Source organism: Podarcis cretensis (assembly GCF_951804945.1).
Source record: "Podarcis cretensis genome assembly, chromosome: 3".
Taxonomy (NCBI): domain Eukaryota; kingdom Metazoa; phylum Chordata; class Lepidosauria; order Squamata; family Lacertidae; genus Podarcis; species Podarcis cretensis.
The window spans coordinates 4,600,313-4,617,762 of record NC_137172.1 but is presented as its reverse complement, the minus strand read 5'-3'; the positions used below and the strand labels follow the sequence as shown (position 1 = coordinate 4,617,762).

Here is a 17,450-nt window from a genome sequence, read left to right as displayed (position 1 = left end):
TGTTGCACCAGAAGCGGTTCAGTCCTGTTGGCCACATGACCCAGAAAGCTGTCTGCGGACAAACGCCGGCTCCCTCGGCCTGAAAGTGAGATGAGCGCCGCAACCCCATAGTCGCCTTTGACTGGACTTTACCATCCAGGGGTTCTCTACCTTAACCTACCTGATCACGGTGAGGGTTTGCCAAGCATTCCTTCCTCTTAGCGCGTTTCTCCCTTTCGTCCTGAGTTCGAGCGTCTTCAAAGCCCATGACACCTTTGGTCAAGGCTGTTCTCCAACTGGAGCGCTCACAGGCCAGTGTTTCCCAGTTGTCGGTGTTTATACTACTTTTTTTTAGATTTGCCTTGAGAGAGTCTTTAAACCTCTTTTGTTGACCACCAGCATTACGCTTCCCATTTTTTAGTTTCTGACAGACAGTGGAACGGTCTCCCTCCAGAGGTTGTGGACTCTCCCTCCTTGCAATTTGGATAGCCATCTGTCAGGGATTCTTTAGCTGTGATTCCTGACTTAGAATCATAGAATCATAGAATAGAATCATAGAATCATAGAGTTGGAAGAGACCACAAGGGCCATCGAGTCCAACCCCCTGCCAAGCAGGAAACACCATCAGAGCACTCCTGACATATGGTTGTCAAGCCTCTGCTTAAAGACCTCCAAAGAAGGAGACTCCACCACACTCCTTGGCAGCAAATTCCACTGTCAAACAGCTCTCACTGACAGGAAGTTCTTCCTAATGTTTAGGTGGAATCTTCTTTCTTGTAGTTTGGAACCATTGCTCCGTGTCCGCTTCTCTGGAGCAGAATCTTTTTTCTTGTAGTTTGGAACCATTGCTCCGTGTCCGCTTCTCTGGACTTGCAGGGGGTCAGACTGGATAGCCCCCTGGGGTCCCTCGCAGCTGCACGATTCTATGGTTCCGTGAGTCAGACCAATTTTCCGCCCAGCTCACCGGTTCCCAAGCCCACTCAGTGACTCGAGCCGTTCAAATGTGGGTTGCGATACTCTCCCTGCCCATCCTTCAGTGCCAGACAAGCTGCCCGCCACCATCGTGCCCCCTGCCTGGCAAGCGCCTCCGCCCTTTCCACTGTGTCCTTGGGAAATTAACTTCTACGGGTTTATGAAAGCCTAGGCAAAGGCACCTCCCTGCTTTATTCCTTAAACGTTTTCAAGCAGCCCTGGAGACTCATTACGGTCCCTGTAGCAGCAAAATGGCTTTAATGATGTCTGTGATGAAAGGCTTTTTAATAAAAAATTTAAAAGCCTCCATTCGGCACACTTCCGCCCCCGAAAAGGAAAGGAGGGGGGGGAGGACAGATCACGCTTGCCCATCTACCGCAGGCCGGATCCTCTGCTGTTCCCACGTTCCTTCCAGGCCACAGAATACAGAGGTTCCAGTTTGCATTCGCTCGACCTCTCTCTCGTCCTTCCTCTTAATGGCAGACCCCAGGGCAGCGCTGCTCAGAAACATACTGGGAAGCCAACATAGAATAATTAACAACTCATCAGCGAAACAACTGCAATCCATAAGACTCCTTTAACGAAGCAACAGCTGAGAAATAGGCTCAGGGTCACAATTAAAGCAAAAGTCTTTTTTTTTTAATTGCTTCATTGATTGTAAAAAAAGAGAAAAAAGTCAACAAGGAAAAAAAACCAAAGGATACTACAAATTACAAAAAAAAAAGTTAATTTCTTACATCACAAGTTCTACTGTGACTTCCAGTCACCCCATCAAGGGTCTTTTGAGTAGCACACTTTTCATTATCACTGCATACTTCTCCCAAATTTTTATTTTAATACGGTTTTCTGTGTTCATACAGGTGTCAGTCTAAGCCTGCCAGAGAATTAACATTTTTACAATGCCCTTTCAGATATTTTCTGTAAACGTCCCACTCTCTAATAAACATTTCTTCTGTATTATCTCTTAATTTTTCCCGTCATCCTTGCTCATTCTGTGTATTCTAATATATGACCTCAGGGTGCAGGGAAAGAAAGAAAGAGGTGGCAGTTGTGCAAATAATCCCTTTTTGGAGGCTTCCAGGGTCCCTGCATGCTTTAAAAGTTGCATTCTGTGGGAGGAGTGTTCTGCATCCTACTGGTTTTCAGGAAAATCAAATTGCCTGATGGCACTTGAAGTGGCTAAATTTCCTTGTGTGTGTGTGTGTGTGTGTGTGTGTGTGTGTGTATAAATTGGCTCCATCTTTCTTTCTCCAGCTTGCAGATTCGCTTGTGCCTACCGAGATGAAGCCGGGGATATCCTTGGCGACCGTTACGGCTGTTTTGCACACAAAAGACAACAAACATGTGCTTCAGGTAGGGTGTGAATACTGGGGTGCTGGCAGGGGGCGGGTTTGGGTGAAGGCCGCTCCCCGTGTCTCCGATCCCTAGGGTTTCCCAGTTCGTTAACCAGCAGTTGCGCTCACCAAATCCCAGCAAAACCCCTGGGACAAAACGTTTCTCTTTTTTGTGTGTGCTGAGGTTCTCAAGAGAAGCTGAACCCCTTAATCAAAATCAATTCCATTTTGGAACAAACAGCAGGAAGCCGAGAAGGGGTCCTGGGGCTCAAACCTATTCATTTTTATTGCTGTTTATTTGACTTGTGTTTCTGTGCGCACACACACACGATAAACAGCTCAGAAGTAAGGTAAGCTGAAAGTCCCCCTCACCCTCTAAAAAATCTCCACAATTTAGAATTTATTATTTCTACCCCGCCCATCTGGCTGGGTTTCCCCAGCCATTCTGGGCAGCTTCCAACAGAGTATTAAAATACAGTAATGCATCAAACATTAAAAGCTTCCCTAAACAGGGCTTCCTTCAGATGCCTTCCAAAAGTTTGGTAGTTGTTGCTTTCTTTGACATCTGGTGGCAGGGCGTTCCACAGGGTGGGTGCCACCACCAAGAAGGCCCTCTGCCTGGTTCCCTGTAACTTGGCTTCTCGCAGTGAGGGAACCGCCAGAAGGCCCTCAGAGCTGGACCTCAGTGTCCGGGCAGAACGATGGGGGTAGAGACGCTCCTTCAGGTATACTGGACCGAGGCCGTTTAGGGCACAGTTAAAGCGACAACTAATTAATGCACAATTAAATGCACAATTAAAGCGACAACATGGTTTTAAAGCGGGAGAAGGCAATCCTTTTTTATGCTTCAGACTTCCCCAACCTGGCAAACTCCATGTGCTTCAACCATCTCTGAACAGTTTGCAGAAATAAAAACATAAAACTGTATGTCAATCTCCTTTTGCATCAACAGCTCCCCCCCAAGCCTCCGCAGCCTCAAGGGGGCAAGAAGAGGAAGCGGGTGGCAGATGAAGTTCCGGAGCTAAAACCCGTCAAGCCTTTGCTGAGCGGCTCCATCCCCATGGACCAGCTGGTGCAGACCCTGGAGAAGGTAAGCAGCGGCTGCCTTCACGGCCAGAGCATCAGGGAGGCGGTTGGCACCCGTCCGCCTTGAGAGACAATGGAGTGTGCCTCCGGGGGTGAGAAACAATGGAGTGTGCCTCCAGGGGTGAGAGGAAATGGAGTGCACCTCCGGGGATGAGAGACAATGGAGTGCGCCTCCGGGGGTGAGAGACAATGGAGTGCACCTACAGGGGTGAAGTCAAACCGCTGTGCCAGCAGTACCAAAGGGACCTCCCTGGGGTGCCAGCCTGATGGGCAGTGTGTCTGTAGGTCCTGGGTTGCTCGGACAACAAGACCCCCCTCTCGGCCTCACTGATGTGGGCCAAAGGAAAGCAGAACAATGTGTTTGACACCAGCTTGGTGGCAGGAGTTGCAGGAAGGAGGCATACAAGGCTAAAAGCAGGGGTATAGCTGTCCCCATCTGCAAGTTTCCATCAGGAGGAGCATAGAAAGAGGACGATGTCCTTCAGTTTGTTAAGATAAAATGTATTGGGGAAAGAAACTACTTTTGCCATCTTTATGGATGTTTATTTTTCATTTTTTTAGGCTTGGTGATATTATCTTGTGTTGATTGCAGCAGTCATTGTATCGCCACCCTGTTCATTGTTTCATAAATATACCGTATTTTTTGCTCTATAAGACTCACTTTTCCCCTCCTAAAAGGGGAAATGTGTGTGCGTCTTATGGAGCGAATGCAGGCTGCGCAGCTATCCCAGAAGCCAGAACAACAAGAGGGATCGCTTCTTTCACTACGCAGCGATCCCTCTTGCTGTTCTGGCTTCTGAGATTCAGAATATTTTTTTCTTGTTTTCCTCCTCGAAAAACTAGGTGCGTCTTGTGGTCTGGTGCGTCTTATAGAGCGAAAAATACGGTAATTCAGGCAAGGGGAGCCGACCCCTGTAGACCTTTGTTCATGCCGAGTCATAAAACCAGAGAGTTGGACAGGGACCCAAAGGGACCCAACTCCCTGCAATGCAAATTCTCCGCCATTTGCCACACTGCCTCTGGTTTGCCAGCTGAGCACCCCCCCCTTCCCTTTTCCCTGTCCCTCTGCAGCACGGCTTCAGCGACGTGAAGGTGGAGGACACCCCAAAAGGCCACATCGTGCTCTTCCAGGACGTGGAGACCCTCATCCGCATCGAGGAGGACTCCACGCACATCATGTGCGAAAGCGACGAGGCGCTCCGGGTGAAGCTGCAAGACCTGGTCCTCAAATTCCTGCAGAAATTCTGAGGCCTTGGCCTGCCTTGGAGTCCGGCCGCTGTGCCCGTCCCCCCTTGGCAGGGTCAGAAAAAGGAAAGGGCTGCTGACCCACAGAGAGAGCAGAGAGGCTCATTTTACAATGGCAACAAATTGCACGATTCTCCAGAGTGTGGTTGCCAGGGCTGCCGTGCCATTTTGAAAACCGGGAATAATTAAACAGGCACAATCTTTCCACAATCGTGACACAACGATGGAGGCAGCTATCCCATATCCCCCCCCACCTCAAAAGTGGACATCACTGGGGCATTTTGTAGAATTCCAGCAGGCTGCTTAGCAGACCTCCATGGGCCCCCAGTTTTGTAAACAAACAAACAAACAAACAGGAAGTGCTCATGAACTGCGTTTCCTGTTCCATTCTCTGGAAAGTTTAACAACACTTTTGGACTACAGCTCCCATCAGCCCTAGCCAGCATGGGGGAGTTGTTTACCAAAATACCTGGCAGGTACCAGCTTGGCAAAAGTTGAATTAAAGCATTTTCTCTCCCCACCCCACCCCCCTATTTTGGAAGGGAATAGCCCCTATTATTTTTAAATGAAGTATTTTGCTTTAAGATTGTTTGTGACGATGTGTTTCCACCGCCTGTCAGTTCTCCTTTGTGTTGTAATAATGATTGTTTACTCAAAGCAATGCTTTTCCCCCCCTAAAATAAAACCGAGAGACCCGGTCATATTTTATCCCCTTTTTATTAAAAGAGACCACCACCTTATTGTTGTGGGCTTCCAAGACTGCATTGGGCATCAATAAAGGCTTTTCTTAAGGAGTGTGGTCAGATAACCAGCTCTCTAGTGTTTTGAATTAGCGTATTTTTTGCTCCATAAGACGCACCTAGTTTTTAGAGGAGGAAACCAAGAAAAAAAATTCTGAAAGAAACAGTGGATGTATGAATTTTGTGGTTCATGCTGTGGCCACAGACATGATATGTGATTTGACGGTGAGTTTGGGGTAGCCCAATACAAAAATCCTGCGGATCCATGTGGATCCGTGCTTTGTAACCATGTTTTTGCGCCATTGCGGCCCCACAAAACAGTGGATGCATGTGTTATTTGGAGCAGGCTGTAGCCATGGACATGCTATGTGATCTGATGGTGAGTTTGGAGTGACCCAATGCAAAAATCCTGAGGATCCATGTGCTTTTACCTGCCCCCTCCCAGGCAGCCTCCTTTATCGCTAGAGTCCCTTATCTCCCTCCCAATCGCTTGCTGATCAGCTGCTCAGTGGTTTTGTTTCAACACCCCCTTCCCTCTTTCTAAAAAAAAAAAAGCACGATCTGCTTTTTGCCCCTGGGCAGTTCGGCTCCAGGGACCACACATTCGCTCCATAAGACGCACTGACATTTCCCCTTACTTTTTAGGAAGAAAAAAGTGTGTATTATGGAGCGAAAAATAAGGTAGTTGCAGGTCCTTTCTGGATCCTGTGTAGTATGTTCACGGGGAGGGAATTCCAAAGGGTTTGGGGGCCACAACAGGAATGGACCTCCTGATAAGATGGCAGTGCTTTCTCCTTTCCTCCTGGTCCTGGTCCAGCATCCTCATAGAATCATAGAGTTGGAAGAGACCACAAGGGCCATCGAGTCCAACCCCCTGCCAAGCAGGAAACACCATCAGAGCACTCCTGACATATGGTTGTCTCAAGCCTCTGCTTAAAGACCTCCAAAGAAGGAGACTCCACCACACTCCTTGGCAGCAAATTCCACTGTCAAACAGCTCTTACTGTCAGAAAGTTCTTCTTTGCACATCTGGGCTCCAAATGCATAATGAGCTCCCCCAACGAACGAAAAGAGAGACCATTAAGGAGAGATCAGACCAGAGTTATTGGCGGCTGTGGGAATAGCCAAACCTCGAAGCCACCATCTCATCGGCCTACCATGCAAGTGGTGACACCTGTCTGAGTCTTGTATTAATCGCCTGCCTAATAGCCTCCGATTTCCCTCTGCCTTATATATATTTACAATTTCTAATCACAGCCATATTTTACTGCAACCTGCTGTCAAGGCAGCAGCGATCCTTCACTGGTTGACTGCAGAAGTTTCGTTCTGTCGGTAATTGATGGCTTTTGCTTTCCACCACTTCCTTTCCGTCCTGGGCGCCATACATTATTAACTGCAGGGCAGAGAGAGAGAGGTGGGAAGGAATAATCCAATTACATTCCAAGTTTTAACAGGCTTATTCCAAAGCCCCGGGAATTCTGGATTTGTGCACATTGGTGCTCATTAGCTCTCACAGGCTCGCAGCTGTCACTTTCAAAAAGCAAGGTGCTAGTCCACATGGAACTGAAGGCAACGGTAAAAATGCGGAGACAGGTTTGTGCCTGCATGAGTGCTTCCCCCACAATCCATGCTTATAACCTGCTAGGATAGACATGGAAGCAGGAGGTAAGAAAATGTCAATCATAGTTCAGTGGTCTGGATCCAATATTTTTGCATGTCTGTGACTGGGGAGCACCGTCCTCTTCCAACAGAGCAGTAAAACAAACAAAAAAGGTGTTTGGACTCTGACTCTAGTTTTACACTCTATGGGAAATGTGATTCCTCATCTCCTTTTTTAACATTTAAAAATTGTGCTGCATGTGCCAATATAGTTGATTATCTCGTTACAAGTAGAGCTGGACCAGTTTTGTGACTTACAACACCCCTGAAATGCAGCACAGTGTTAGTACTGCCAGTTATAGGTGGGGCTGGAGGCCGCTTTGCCTTTTCAGCCAATTTAATTTAATTCCACACACGAACACACATCTCCCAGCCCAAATCCAGTGTTCAAGCAGCACAGACAAGTTGCATATTCCAATATTTTAAAAGAGGAAATGCGTTATGTGCAAACTAAGAGCAGGCATTTGCACAGCTAGCAAACCGGTTCCCGTAATTTGCAAGCCTGTGTTGCCCAGATGCTGAGACTTGGGGGTTTGACAAGCTCAGGGTGGTGGGGTGGGGTGGACCCTTAACCTTAACCTGTCAGCTGCTGATTTCTGTGCTGGTGCCCTGCAAAGCGGGAGGGAGAAAGATTTGTGTCCCCCCCCCTCGCCCTGTGCAACCCAGTTTGCTTCGCAGTGCTGCGAGCCCCGCAGAGCAAGGCTGAAATCCCAGGCGTAGGAACTGCCATTTCGGAGCCCGAGAAGAGATGCTGTTTATTCCTCGCTGCAGCCGGCGACACTGGTTCCACGTCCATCACATTTATGCTAAATTGAAATAACACAGATGCAAACAAATTGGAACAGCAAGGGGCTGGAGACCTTCACTGTGCAGAAACAGCACACAGAAGCTGATGTCTGAAATCGGTAACAAATTCCCCACTGGGGCCCACAGCGAGAACCTGCAATGAGCTGCTCAGTGGGGCACAGAGCGAGTGAGCAGAGGCGCGTTGGAGTGGGGGGGAAGCAAGAAAGCTTTGTATTCTCATCCACCCCACTGGCAAGGTCTCTGTCGCCTCCCCCGGTGACACACAGCCTCCATTTCTGTATTTTATTGGGTCTGTGGCCAGAATCTTTAGCTGAACAGAACATTTTCCTTGGTAGTTCCTCCAAGCTGGGGCGTGTGGGATGCACCGACCCCTCTCGCTCTCCAGGTTTCAGGAGAGCCCCACCGCCAGCCCCACAAGCTCGGGGGACAGCGGGGAGGCGGAACGCCGCCATCCCGCTGTCCCCCGACTTGGTTAGAAGGCTGGTGGGGGGAGAAGCCTGCTCCTCCCCGTCGCCAGCCCCGCAAACTCGGGGGACAGCGGGAGCGCGCCCTCCCGCTGTCTCCCGACATGGTTTGGAGGCCGGCGGAGGGCTTCCTCCTCCCCCAGCCCCGCAAGCTCCCAGAGCGATGCCAAAGCTGCGCGCAGCTTCGGCATGGCTCTGGGTCCCGTTCTGGGGGAGGGGGAAGCTCGGGCTTCCCCCGCCCCAGCCCCGCGTCTCCAGCTGGGAGAGGGTCGCGGGGGGCTGCTTTAGCCCCCCGCGCGCTCTCCCGGCTGGAGAGGTGATGCGCGCCTATGGCAGGAGCCTCCATAGGCGCGCATCACCTCTCCAGCCGGGAGAGCATGCACGGGGCTAAAGCAGCCCCCCGCGACCCTCTCCCGGCTGGAGAGGTGACGCGCGCTTATTGCAGGAGCCTCCATAGGCGCGCGTCACCTCTCCAGCCAGGAGAGCATGCACGGGGCTAAAGCAGCCCCCCGCGACCCTCTCCCGGCTGGAGAGGTGACGCGCGCTTATTGCAGGAGCCTCCATAGGCGCGCGTCACCTCTCCAGCCGGGAGAGCATGCACGGGGCTAAAGCAGCCCCCCCGTGACCCTCTCCCGGCTGGAGAGGTGACGCGCGCCTATGGCCGCTGCTCCCTGACCTGCTCTTTGGGGCTGGTGGTGGGCTTCCCCCGCCAGCCCCAAAGAGCAGGTCGAAAGGAACCTGAAGCCTGGAGAGCGAGAGGGGTCGGTGCGCACCGACCCCTCTCGCTCTCCAGGCTTCCAAGGTAGCTTGGAATTGAGTCCGGGAAAGCGTGGCTCTTTACTGTTTTTCTCTGACGTCCCTCTCTCGGAGTCGTCCAGAGGCGTCCTTCAAAGCGCTCTCTCTCTCTCTCTCTCTCTCTCTCTCTCTCTCTCTCTCCTCTAATTATGCAAATGAAGCCGCCCCTCCTGCCCGGCGACCTTTGTTAGGGATGACCCGGGTACGTGAGAATGCAAGGTCGTTTGTTTCTTTTCCAAACCTTCATTTTCTCGGGCCTTGATCTGGCATTGCACTGCGCAAGCATCCAGTAGGGGTTCCGAACTTAGTCGCAACGGCTAGGCAGGAGGCTGTCGTGAAGGGTAGAAGGGGTGGCTCATGGATTGGGGCCCCACACTAGGACCAGTTGTGTAAGCAGTACTGCAGTAGAATTCTAGGATTTGTGTTTGAGTATCGGGTAGAGGAAGAGACCCGTGAATTCAAGGCTGATGTTTGAGAGTTATGGATGTTAGGTTAATTATGGTTCAAAAATAGACGAGATTAAGTTCAATAGAGATAAACCGAGGTACCTCAATTACTGAAAGAACTCTATTTTTCTCTACCCTTTCCCGCCCCTCTTTTTTTGTTTGTTTTCCTTTGTCTGTCTACCCTTTTGTCTGTAGTACGCATTGCTAGCGAAACCCCATTTTGTAGAAAAGAGTAATGGGAGCCCACGCTTCTCAACACTCTGACTGGACTCCTCCTGGCGACAAGGCTTCTACGAAGCCTTTCCGCTCTAGAGAGGACTCTGATACCCCTCTACAATTTGTCCTCCTTAATTGTAAGGAGTTGAGAGGGAGAAAGGGACTCTCCAAATCTAAGCTGAGGGATCTCTGTAACATATCGTGGGTCGCTTTCACCCACCCCCTGGAACCACTTTCCCAATGGCCGCTTCATGGTTCCTTTAGCCGACGAAAAGCCTCGCCAGCTCTACCACTTAACCTCTTCGTTGAAGCTCGCGAGCTATTCCATCGTCAGCAAGTTCAAATCGCCCGCCAAATGGCTGTTCTAAAAATGGCTAGGCCACCCCCATATGATGAAATCAGGGCCCACGAAGAACAACTAGATCGGACCCTTGTTCCCTTTTACTACCCTGAACCTAGAGCGCCCCAGTTGCCGGGACACAGGGCGGGAAATAATGGAGGAAACAACAGGTCCGGGGAAGGAACAATCGACCTTCCAGCCGCTATCCCTTCCCGAGAAGAGGTGACTCTATCACGGCCGAACCCCTCCGCCAGTACATCCAGGGTAGAGGAGGAACATCCCAATTCAGATATACCAACCCTTCCAAATGGACAATCTACTAACGAAGGGCCAGATGGACCAGTCTCCAGCAGGACCCGAACTAGGGAAAACCTACTAAATGGGGAAATAGAGGGCGCTTTCCCTTTGAGAGCACTGCCCATACCACCAGTGAGGGCAGGAGACCCACCCCGCATGGTATTCACACATCAACCTTTTCTTACATCGGACCTAATGAATTGGTCCGACATCCCTGTGAGATGACCCCAATAAATGTCACCGCCAGGTGGCCACCATCTTCCCAACCCACAACCCCACGTGGGCAGATGTGCATATGCTACTTGGGGCCCTTTTCAATGAGGCGGAAAAACGGGAGATATTAGCCAAAGCGGGGGAAGCCTTGACTTGGGAGGACTATCAACCAGGTCGACCTGCCTCCATGACCCCTCTAACCGCCCAGACAATCCTTAATGACCCGGACTGGGATTATAACACCACTGACGGGATATGGGGATTAAAGATTTTTTAAAAGGCCATCTTAGATGGAATCAAAGCTGCTGGTCAGCGAACCGTAAACTGGATAAAAGTCCAAGCCATTCTACAAGGGCCAGAAGAACACCCGTCCAACTATTACTCCCGCTTGGTATCTGCAATTAAGACCTGGGGCGGGATAGACCCGGAGAGTCCCCAACATGAAGTCATAGTTAAAGGCTTCTTCAAGGACCAAGCGACGGCAGACATAAGGAAAGCCCTAAACGCACACCTGGGGTACGATGGAAAGACCATAACCGAAATTCTTTCCATCGCCAAGTCCGTCTTTAATTCAAGGGACGAGCGGAGAAAGATCAGAAGCCTGACTCTCCGCGAGTGTTAGCTTATGCAGGAGGGGTCCCCCCTTACAAAGACAAAAGCAAACCAAGGGGACCCGAACCCCAAGACCACCGTATTTGCTACAACTGCGAAGAAATAGGACACATAAGGAGATTTTGCCCCCTACTAACTGAAACTACAAGACCAGAGTACAGGGACACAAAAACATACAGACCTGATTATCGGGACCCTGTCTACCCCAAGCCCAGGGAATCAAACTCCTCATATGGATATATCCCACCTACAACCCAGCCGCCACATCGCGCGGGTCCACCCCTTCCACAACCAAGACCCAGGAACCCCACTCAAGATCCTATAAATCCCTTCAAACCGGCAAACTGCACCACTAATCCAACTCATGAAATGGTGATGGAAGAATATCAACCGCATTGACAACTAGAAGCAGATCCCGCCTCTTTCCCTTTTCTCTGCCCCGTCTTGCAACTATCATCCTCCGATCCAATCTGCACTATGCAAATCGATGGCCAATCTTACGATTGCCTCTTAGATACGGGAGCTGCCTATTCCACTCTCACTAACAGCCATTTGATCCCAGGGGAAGAAACCAGAACCGTAATGGGGCTGGATGGAATTCCCCGGAACTGCCCTCTTTCCAAACCTGCAAAGGTTTCCGTTGGACCTCTATCTATTAAGCATACCTTCTTACTGACATCTAGCCCCGTCAACCTCTTGGGGAGGGATCTGCTCTGTAATTTTTATTTTTTTTTAATAATATTTATTAAAAATTTTCCAGAATAAAAAGGAAAGATAGCAAGAAAGAAAGAAAAAACAAATATGATTTACACTTGGTTTCAGTGGCATCTTTCCCGGACTTCCCCCCCCTCCCCCTCTTGTATTCCATTTCCCTTAAATTGATTCCACAGATTCTTACCCCAAATTTTAAAACCTTATTTGTAATTTTAAATAACCCATTTATTCCAAATTAATTTATCTTATTTATCTTAATGAACCATTTCTCCTTATATTTTATATAATTCCCTAAGATCGACCCCATTTCCCTTCCACGAATTCCCCTATTTTCAAACAACAAACATGAAAAAAGAAAAGAAAGAAATAATATATAATTTTACAGCCTTTGGATTCCAAATCTCCCCCCCCCCATTCCCCGGTTCCAATCCCCAAAGTTCATCCATTGTCTACTGCCAGCCTGGTGTATCCACGTCTATATCTCAACTCCACTTTGCCGTCTTTTGATAGCTTTTAATTTCAGAAAGTCCAATCTCGAAAAAACTCTCAGAAAAACTCATTGTTCTTCCATCCAGACCTCTATGTTTAAGAGTCTAACTTAAATTCTATTTCTTGGTCCTTTTAAAGTCTGGATGTTCCAAATACTCCGGCTTCAAATTTGGTCCAGCTCTTATTCCTCAGGTTGCTTTTTCCTGCTCTGCTGCAGAAACCTTCTAATTCAGAAACTTCTTGTTCTCCACAGAGGCTTTTGTTATTCAGGAACATAACTTGCGTCAAGTCCCTTCCTTTCTTCAATAGATAAATCCATTGTCTCCTTTAGTATAGAAACCTCTGTAGACAAAATAATGCTTCGTTTTTGCAGCTTTCCCAAGAGATAACAGATCCTGCTCAAATTCATAGTATTTTTCCACTTGCTGCTACTGTTGCAATGTCCCAGCCTCCCTCTAGAGGGAATATGGTAACTTAATTTCTTTCAAAATCAGACCCAAAAGTCAAATAACTTGTTGCCTTTATTTCCAATAATTTATGTCCAAATTGTAACAAATCTAACCAGCAAAGCCATCGTAACAAAGTTCTCTTTTATTTTCCTGCTTTGACAGCTACTTTGACAGCTGTCAAAGTTTCTGTGTCTCTTCACCAGTCTCTCATAGCGGATCGTTCCTGGTTCCCGGGGGGGTTGCATTTTAGTTCCCACAAATCAGTCTTCTCCTCCAGCACAATTATTGTAATTTCCCTTCGTGAAGTTAAATTTTTTTTTCAGGTAAACAAGTTCATCTCTCGATCTTAGTTGTCAAATCCTTGCGTTGAGCCATCTACAACAGGGGGCGGCGGACTTCCTTTTTGCACTCCCCCCGCTCGCTCCAAATTCAAAGATCAAATTTCCCTTTTAAGTCCAATCAATTTACTCACGGGTTGTTCCTTTTAGTCCAAATCCGAAATTTTCAAAGAAGAAGTCATTGCTCTCCGCCGAATGGCATGCGGCTTCACTGGGCAGGGGAAGCATTGGACTCACAGCACCACACACCCCCCGTCACCCGTTCCGCAGCCTTTAAAAAGGCTCCTTCGCGGGTCGGGGGGCGCAAACGGTGCCTGCCGAGTCACCAAGTCCATGGGCATCTCCGCCCATGGTTTTTGAGGGTCCCCGCGTCGCCGGCACGGCAGGACCCGACCCCTACCCAGCCGACTCCCTCCGGAGCTCGGAGGGAGTCCGCCATTCGGCGATGGCGCCGACCCGGAAGTTCTGCTCTGTAAATTAAACGCCACCATACAGTGTGGCCAAGAAGGGATTTATTTACACATGCCAAACGAATCCCTCTTCAGCTTTCAAGGAATCCTACAGGAAGCCCACACTACAGCAATTGATCTTCCGCCTGAATTACTAAACAACGTTTCCCCTTCTCTATGGGGAACCGAGTCAACCTCCGTGGGGCTCCTAAAGTCCGCAATACCAGTGAAGATCAACTACAAGAAGGATCTACCCTTCCCGTGCACTAAGCAATACCCACTTCCTCCGGACGCAATAGACGGACTGACCCCGATGATCGAAGAATTCTTGAGGATGGGAGTTTTAGTCCCATGTGCCTCTCCTTGTAATACCCCCCTTCTTCCTGTTAAAAAGCCCAATACAAACCCCACCAAATGGCGCTTGGTACAGGATCTCAGGCTCGTGAATTCCTTTGTCATCCCCAGACATGCGGTAGTCGCGAATCCACACCATCTTTTAAGCACCATCCCGGAGGGAACTGTGGTCTATTCTGTCATAGATCTCTGTTCTGCCTTCTTTAGCATCCCCGTGCACCCAGAAAGCCAATTCCTCTTTGCTTTCACATGGCAGACAGGGCAACTAACGTGGACCCGCTTACCCCAAGGATATGTAGAATCCCCGGCCATTTTCTCATCTATACTACATCAGGATTTGTCAGACGTAACCCTACCCGGAGGTTCTGCCCTGAGGCTTTACGTTGACGACATCTTACTCTGTGCACGGGACCTGGAATCCTGCAAAAGGGACACTATAGCCCTCCTAAACATACTAGCACAAAAGGGACATAAAGTATCCCCCAAAAAAGATACAATATTGTAAAAAGGAGGTTAAATGTCTTGGCCACATCCTGGGAGAGGGCACCCGCGCACTAACTACAGACAGAATTGAGGCGATAACCAAATTACCCCTGCCAAAGACTAAGAGACAACTCCGAGGTTTCATTGGAATGAGTGGATTCTGCCGAGCATGGATTCCGCGCTACGGAGAATTCACCTGCCCCCTTACAGCAATGACACACGACAATGCCCCGGATCAATTACAATGGTCTGCAGAGGCGCTTGAAGCCTTCGAATCTATTAAGAGAGAATTGAGAACCTCACCTGCCCTCGGACTCCCGGACTATAGATTACCCTTTTCTCTGTACGTGCATGAAAATAAGGGAGTAGCTTCAGGTGTCCTTACACAACAATTTCAAGGGAGGAATAGGCCCGTTGCTTATTACAGTCTTCAGCTGGACACTACTGTACTAGGAAACGTGGGGTGCCTTAGAGCTGTAGCAGCTGCAGCCCTGCTACTAGAAAAAGCACAGGAAACTGTCCTAGGGCACGACCTAACTGTGAACGTTCCCCATGCTGTCGCTATCCTCCTTAGCTTGCAAGGGTGTCAACGTTTCACAATACAACGCTTAAACAGATACGAGGCCATCCTCCTCAGTCCATCAAACGTCACCATAAAAAGAGTAAACTCTCTCAACCCTGCAACCCTTTTGCCCCTCCCTGACGACGGCACCCCACATCATGATTGTTCTCAAATAGTCCGCCATGTGGAAAAACCACGGGAAGACCTTGACTACCTTCCTTTAACAGACCCTGACCTCATCCTGTATACTGATGAGAGCTCCAAGGTTGTGGGAGGGGAACGGAAAAGTGGATATGCCATAGTCACCAACAGCGAGATCTTAGAGGCACGACCTGTCCATGCCAAATACAGTGCGCAAGCGGCTGAACTAATCACCCTGATCAGAGCTTGTGAATTAGGGGCAGGACAAAGAATTACCATCTACACAGATTCAAAATATTGCTTCGGGTTAGTGCATGCCACAGGACAGATCTGGTTACAAAGGGGTTTCTTGACTGCAGCAGGTACCCAAATTGCACATGCTACCCTAGTACAGCGCCTCATGGACTCTATACACCTCCCTGAAGCTATTGCAGTAGTACATTGCAAGGCACATACGAAAGGGAGGGACTCAGTCTCAACAGGAAACCGACGTGCCGACCACACAGCTCAGGAGGCAGCCCTTCAGCCTTTCTCTGCAGATAATGAGTTTCAGGGACCACAAGTCTTATCAGATGTAAATTTCACTGAGATGTACAAAACTGCGACCCCAGAGGAGATTGAAAAGTGGGAAGGACAAGGGGCCCACTCAGAAAATGGCATTTGGTATTTCCCGGATAAAAGACTCATAATGCCCAGGCTATGGGTACCCAAACATTTGAGGGTTCTGCACCAGTGCACCCACTGGGGAAGAGAAAAACTTATCGACACAATGCAGCGTTGCTGGTATGCCCCAGGTCTAGCTCTTGCCGCTAAGGCTGCCGTAAAGAATTGTCACACTTGTCAGAGTTTTAATCCAAAACATACCGCCAGGTGCCCACCAGGGGCCAGACCATGGGCTTTCGTTCCATTCGAAAGCCTTCAAATAGATTTTATAGACCTACCCCCTTGCCAAGGCTACAAGCATGCTTTGGTCATCATTGATCAGTTGACTGGGTGGGTGGAATGTTTCCCTACTCGCAGGGCAACTGCACACGTTGTCGCAAAGATTCTAATACAAGAAATCATACCCCGCTTTGGAGTCCCCAGACACATAGACAGCGACAGAGGTTCACATTTCACATCAGATATAATCCAACAAGTCGCCAGCGCCCTGGGGGTTAAATGGAAGTTACATACCCCATACCATCCTCCTTCCTCCGGACAAGTGGAGAGAATGAACCAGCAGCTTAAATCACAACTAGGAAAACTTTGTAAAGACTCCGGCATCAAATGGGTCAATGCCCTTCCACTAGTCTTGCATAATCTAAGAGCATGCCCCCGCGGAAACCTGAAACTATCTCCTTACGAATTACTATTCGGAAGACCCTCCCCGGTATATAACACCCAGTTTCCAACATCAGAGTTAGAGGTGGGCGAGTCAGAATTAACTAAATACGTAATACAGCTCCAGAAGCAACTCATTCTTCTCCACAAATACGCCGCCTCAGGCCAAAACATTCCTTTAGATGAAAATATCCACCTGTACCAACCAGAGGATTGGATACTGGCAAAAACTTACCATAAGGTACCCCTACAGCCCACGTGGGAGGGCCCCTACCAAGTACTTTTAACCACTCCAACTTCTGTTAAGGTAGCAGAAAAGACAGCCTGGTTGCATCACACTCGCTGCAAGCCCGCTTCGCCACCCGAACCCGCCTCAGACGACTCCTCCTGCTACGTCCCAGGCCAACCGGCAGACGACGACACTGATATAGAGGAAGACCAACAGACCGAACCAGATCGGGGCACGAATCGAGCCCAACAGACCGGACCAGATCGGGGCACGAATCGAGCCCAACAGACCGGACCAGATCGGGGCACGAATCGAGCCCAACAGACCGGACCAGATCGGGGCACGAACCGGGCCCAACAGACCGGACCTGACCCGCCACATACATCAGCCCATTGGACCTCCGAAATAATCACAGCAGCCGACCAGGACGACCAACCCCCAATTCGCCTCAGACTTCGTAAAACACACGCCCCGTTTGACAGCTCTACATTTTGACAGCTCTGCAGTTTGACAGCTCCGTTTGACAGCTCTACATTTTGACAGCTCTGCAGTTTGACAGCTCCGTTTGACAGCTCCACGGCCTGACAACACCCGCTATTTACAATGACAATCACCATACCCACCCTGCTCGTCCTTTCTATTACCTCTACTCTTTCTCAAAACACCATAACCACACACGGCTCATGCCCTGGATTACAAATGGAATACAAATAT

The 17,450-nt window shown here is 49.3% G+C and overlaps 1 protein-coding gene across 1 annotated transcript in view; it reads left to right on the top strand.

Moving 5' to 3' along the window:
- INTS9 (integrator complex subunit 9) overlaps positions 1-5,317 on the top strand; it is a 69,948-nt gene extending 64,631 nt beyond the window's left edge. The window contains exons 15-17 of the mRNA XM_079968674.1: positions 2,206-2,304; positions 3,238-3,375; positions 4,443-5,317. Of these exons, the coding sequence (XP_079824800.1) occupies positions 2,206-2,304; positions 3,238-3,375; positions 4,443-4,619 (414 nt within the window). The 3' untranslated portion in view covers positions 4,620-5,317. The remainder of the gene's footprint in view (positions 1-2,205; positions 2,305-3,237; positions 3,376-4,442) is intronic.
- The last annotated feature ends 12,133 nt before the right edge of the window (positions 5,318-17,450 follow it).